The sequence below is a fragment of the Silurus meridionalis genome, chromosome 8, assembly GCF_014805685.1.
Source record: "Silurus meridionalis isolate SWU-2019-XX chromosome 8, ASM1480568v1, whole genome shotgun sequence".
Taxonomy (NCBI): domain Eukaryota; kingdom Metazoa; phylum Chordata; class Actinopteri; order Siluriformes; family Siluridae; genus Silurus; species Silurus meridionalis.
Genome location: NC_060891.1, coordinates 9894090 through 9899549, shown reverse-complemented (window position 1 = coordinate 9899549; position 5460 = coordinate 9894090). Strand labels below are relative to the sequence as shown.

At 38.7% G+C, this 5460-nt stretch overlaps 1 protein-coding gene across 1 annotated transcript; it reads left to right on the top strand.

Moving 5' to 3' along the window:
- Positions 1-544: 544 nt before the first annotated feature.
- On the top strand, positions 545-2619 carry LOC124390155 (tubulin beta-4B chain-like). Its single transcript, XM_046855915.1, has 4 exons — positions 545-640; positions 818-921; positions 1234-1349; positions 1543-2619. Exons 1-4 carry the CDS (start codon positions 584-586, stop codon positions 2595-2597), a joined length of 1332 nt encoding a protein of 443 aa, XP_046711871.1. The 5' UTR covers positions 545-583; the 3' UTR covers positions 2598-2619.
- The last annotated feature ends 2841 nt before the right edge of the window (positions 2620-5460 follow it).

The following is a 5460-nucleotide window of genomic DNA, read 5'->3' as shown; positions in this document are numbered from 1 at the left end:
GCAAACAGTGGAGTGCAAACAGGATTATCAAAAATAATGAAATATTGCAGAAGTTATACTCATAACTGCTTACTATAATAATGATAATAATGGTGGTCATAATAATACTAATAATAAATAGTAGTAGTCTGGGTGTAAAGTGTAAGTGGTGCGTTAGTAGCAATGTGGGAAAGAGAGGTAGACAGCTCGTTTTATGTCTGCCTCAGTTCTTAACAGCTGTGTGTGTGTGCGCGTGTGTGTGTGTGTGTTTGGGGGTGGTGGGGTGTAAGATAAAGACATGAACATTAAAATCAACTACAATGAAGTTACAGGTGAGTTTTGCACTTTTTATTAAAAATATTTTTATCGATTAAAAAATAATTCCATAAAACTTTTATAACAACATCAGACATAAGTCTCCACCAACACTGTAAATGTTCTGGGAGACGGGCTTATGACGTAAACATGCGTACTACGTATGTTTCAGTGATTCCACCAGACTGTAGAAATAGGCTTTAATTAGGTTTAACGACGACATTTGTTGCTGGAACTGACAGGAGTAGTTTCAAGTTTCAATAGCAACGTTTGTTCAGCATCGTGTAAAATGAGAGAAATTATTCATATGCAAGCAGGACAGTGCGGCAGCCAAATTGGTGCCAAGGTAAAAAAATGAAAGCCTTTTAATCACCTTTACAGTTAAAGAAAAACACAGTTTTTTATAATCGTATTTTTTATAACGCGCTAGGAAGAAAAAAAATATAACGAGTTTTTTTAAAAAAGCTATAGTGTCCTTTTTTTTTTTTTTTTTTTTTTTAAAAAACAATTTTTCGACCCTCAGTTCTGGGAAGTAATTAGTGAAGAACATGGGATTGACCCAACAGGCAGTTACCATGGCGACAGCGACATTCAGTTAGAGAGAATTAATGTCTACTACAATGAAGCTGTTGTGTATAATTTTTTTTTTTTACTTTATTTATTGTTCTCAAGATGGTGCTGCACTAATGGCAGCCTGTTGCATTAGTTCCTGTGTATCTTTTTTATTTATTTATTTATGTTTATATATTTATATATTTTTGTCTTTCTCACTCTCTTTGTTTTTGATTTTTCTGATTCGGATATTTTAATTAAAATCTAAAGTCTTCATTTTATTCTATACCGTATTGCTTGTACTTTGTTGTATGTCTGTGAACTGGCTACTGTAACATTTCAGTTTCTCTTTGGGATTAACAAATCTATCTATTTACCTTTCAATTTGACAGGTGGTAAACATGTCCCCCGTGCTGTGCTGGTGGATTTGGAGCCAGGTACCATGGACTCTGTGAGATCTGGACCGTTCGGACAAATTTTCAGGCCTGACAACTTTGTTTTTGGTAATTAATACATACCATTCTAATGGTTCGTACAGTTTCTTTTTCTATAATGTATAGAGGCAACCTAGTAAATCTGATGGTCTCTCTTGCAGTGAAATTTGGGTTTATTCTGACAGTGTGCATTGAGATTTGTCTCCTGTTTCCTGTCAGCTGTAACAGTGTTTGCATGATAGTCATTGTTTCCTTTCCACAGGTAAGACTGGTGCTGGTAATAACTGGGCCAAGGGCTACTACACAGAAGGTGCTGAGTTGTTGGACTCTGTCTTGGATGTGGTGCGTAGGGAAGCTGAGAACTGTGACTGCCTGCAGGGCTTTCAGCTCGCTCACTCCCTGGGTGGAGGTACTGGGTCCGGCATGGGCACTCCGCTTATCAGCAAAATCCGAGAGGAGTACCCGGACCGCATTATGAATACCTTTAGCATTGTCCCCTCACCCAAAGTCTCAGATACAGTGGTGGAGCCTTACAATGCCACCCTGTCTGTCCATCAGCTGGTAGAAAACACAGACGAGACATTCTGCATTGACAATGAAGCCCTGTATGACATCTGTTTCCGCACCCTGAAGCTCACAACACCGACATATAGTGACCTCAACCACTTGGTCTGTGCCACCATGAGTGGAGTCACAACATGTCTGAGGTTCCTTGGGCAGCTCAATGCTGACCTGCGTAAGCTGGCTGTCAACATGGTACCCTTCCCTCGTCTGCACTTCTTTATGCCTGGTTTTGCCCCTCTGACCAGCAGGGGGAGCCAGCAGTACCGTGCTCTCACTGTGGCTGAAATATCCCAGCAGATGTTTGATGCCAAGAACATGATGGCCGCTTGCGACCCACGTCATGGCCGCTATCTCACGGTGGCTGCCATTTTTCGTGGCCGCATGTCCATGAAGGAGGTGGATGAGCAGATGCTCAACATGCAGAACAAGAACAACACCTACTTTGTCAAATGGATCCCCAACAATGTAAAGACAGCCGTGTGCGACATTCCACCCCGTGGCCTAAAAATGTCCGGCACCTTCATCGGGAACAGCACCGCTATTCAGGAGCTGTTCAAGCGAATCTCTGAGCAGTTTTCATCCATGTTCAGATGCAAGGCTTTCATGCACTGGTACACAGCTGAGGGTATGGATGAGATGGAGTTCTGTGAGGCTGAGAGCAACATGAATGACCTGGTGTCAGAGTACCAGCAGTACCAGGAAGCAAGTGCTGAAGATGAAGGAGAGCTTGAGGAGGAAGTAGAGCAAGCTTAAATATACAGCTTTTCCATTCACCACCTTCCTTTTAAGCTTTATTAATTAACAAAGATAAGTAATACAATGAATTGTTATTAATTATGTTTCTAAGATTCTATGTTCCAAGCTCTAGGTTTGGAGCTTAATACAAAAAAAGCATGCAATAATTAGTTCTTGTCCTTTCAGTGTTTTAATCCACAAAATGTAATAAAGTTCTCCTACAAATTTAATTGACCAATTGGCTCTGTTGCAGTGTTCTGATATAAGGCTTATTAGGCATTTTTTTTGCACATTCCAACCACCAAACATGTTGGGTATTCAGTGTGACCATCTGCAATAGTCACATTGCAGCTTCTTGGCACTGAGATTGGTGTTGCTTTAAAACAGATCACCAAAGCAGACAAGGTTGAGAACATCAAAAGGATAAGGCACACAGTTCCCCATACAACACACCTGGGTAAATATTTGCAATTTATTAGCTGGGACATTAAATGCTGAATAAAGATAATTCTTCTGTCTGGAGTGTTTTTTTTGCAAAGGTTTTATACACTCAGTAGCAAAAACCTTTTATTAAAAATCATACTATTTTTACACGTATAGATTTGTGGGCCAGATCAGGTACAGAGGATTGAATAGTTGTGTTTATGCACTGGTATTATTTTTCATTGTGTTTTAGTAAATCTATACTTGGTCTTTGCTGACATTATGTTTCTTTATGTCTATTTAGTGCAAACAAATGATGGATACAACAATTAGTCTGCAGAAGCTTAACCTCCATCATGCCTTCTTTTCCTGATCTAACTCTCAATCTAAAGGTGTTTTTTTTTTCACTGATCTCATGCTTTCACCTCACAGGGACATTACACATGGACTGCCACATTAAAGGGAACAAAAACAAAAAGGAATCAGAAATTAGGCAGTAAATAATGACTGATAAATTATTTTGTAAATGACCAGTTACTGGCCCTTTGAGAAAACGTGACCTTTAGTTAGGGTGAGCATGAGGTCTTAAAAAGTCTAAAATTTACAAATACAATGTAACGTCTTAAAAAGTCTTAAATTCACTGTTCTGGGTCTTAAATTATTTTAAACAGGTCTTTATATTTTTATGCACATGTAACCCTATCTCTAATGCTCATTAAAATGCTCCCATTTTTGTTTTTGTTTGTTAGTTTTCTTCGTGTTGTAGTTCTTTCCTTCGCTGGTCTAAATGTAATTCACATTATTACGACTACAAATAAAACCAACATTTAACAGCTAATCAACTTTCTGTTATACAAAAATTACAGTAAGAAAATGCTCCCATACATGTGATTTGAATTATGCAGGAGGGTTTTCAATTTCTTCTAATGAACAATATAGGAAAGCTATTTACCTCTGATGTTATGTCAATGAGAATGGGGTGCAGCCTTCTTCTGTTTATCTGGCTTATCTGATTTGCACAAACTTGGTAATGAGGAGGTGGTGTCATCATTGTAATCATGGTGGTGGATTTCTTATTTCACACTTGATGCTAAAATACTATTAAACCATCGTTTAGGCAGTTTTATATGGTAAAACACATCAACTAGGAATGCCTAGGAATCACCAATTCACATGGTGCATCAGCATAAAAGTTAACGATGTGATGCATCGATTAAAATAATGTTATGTTTTTAATAAATAATATTGGATACAAGTTGCCATTTGTTTTCCACTGCATCGTTTTTAACATATTTGCATCGGTAGAAACCCATTTATTTATATGTAGTGAGTGAAATTTAAGGTTATAAATAATGTAGTACTAATTTAAATAAGATTTGGAGATAATACCTCTAGAACTGATCAAGATCAAGAGTCGGCAACCAAAATACAGACAGTACATTTATTAGCGTTGGGAGACAGACAGAAACTAGGTAGAAGCACCGGAAAACAGGCATACTCCGAAACACCGGTAGAACATGGATGATCGCCAGAATGAACTGTAGATCGGACAGTGAGTAAGTGAAAACAGTGGGCCTTATAAAGGTAGGGTGTAGACTGGAGACAGGTGAAGGTAATTAGTATGAAGGCGAGGCACTGCGAGTGTGCTGAGTGCAGAGGGAAGGTGTGCAGAGGGAAGGTGGTTTCCTGACAAGAACAGTGCCCTATAAGTTGGAAACGCAGAAAAGAACCGTCTGACCTGAAATTCTGAAAGTGTAAAGTGTGAGATAGACGATATGCAATGTTTAATCCACTGTGGCGAATGTATGAGTTTCACCTCCCGATGTTCAATAAACCAAGTGTTGTGATCTCCTGAGCTTCATTTCGGTGTCCTAACTGCAGTGGTGAGAAACCAAAGTGGCAGAACAAAGTCAAGAGCCTATGAACATCCATAGCACCACTTAGCACCACCTAAGCATTTAAGTACATTTATGCTTTGCTGTCTGTCTGAAAAAAAGAAATAAAAGTGAACTATCTGTACCATATTGAATTGTCTAGCATCATGTTATTTTCCATTGCATTGAATCCCATTGTGTTAAATCAAATCAAAATTGGATCGCACTGCATTGTAACAGGGGTGAATGGCATCGCATTCGGTAGCTGCTTCATATTTATCTTTAATGAATTATAGCGTTGAATATGCATCGAGGTGCGAATCACATCCGCCTCAGTTATGAAGATGCACATCCCTAATATCAGTGGTGTGTACACACCGCTGGGTGAGTGAATTATATGTAACTAAATGTTCCCTCTCTTCTACAATGTGTTACAGTAAAACAGTTTAGATATCATAATCCCTGGTTAGGCGGCTAACACTAACATCATGGATTCTTTAGCGTTTTCATACATGCGCAAAACAAATCTTATTTCCCGTACGAAGTTTTTCTTTTTATACCCTTGGCATTGTCGTGTCAATGTT

Excerpts from the sequence above, each read along its gene's own strand:
- LOC124390155 (XM_046855915.1), top strand. The coding sequence starts at position 584 with ATGAGAGAAATTATTCATATGCAAGCAGGACAGTGCGGCAGCCAAATT. Across the intron at positions 641-817 it reads GCAGCCAAATTGGTGCCAAG|TTCTGGGAAGTAATTAGTGA; the intron begins GTAAAAAAATGA and ends TTCGACCCTCAG. Across the intron at positions 1,350-1,542 it reads GCCTGACAACTTTGTTTTTG|GTAAGACTGGTGCTGGTAAT; the intron begins GTAATTAATACA and ends TCCTTTCCACAG.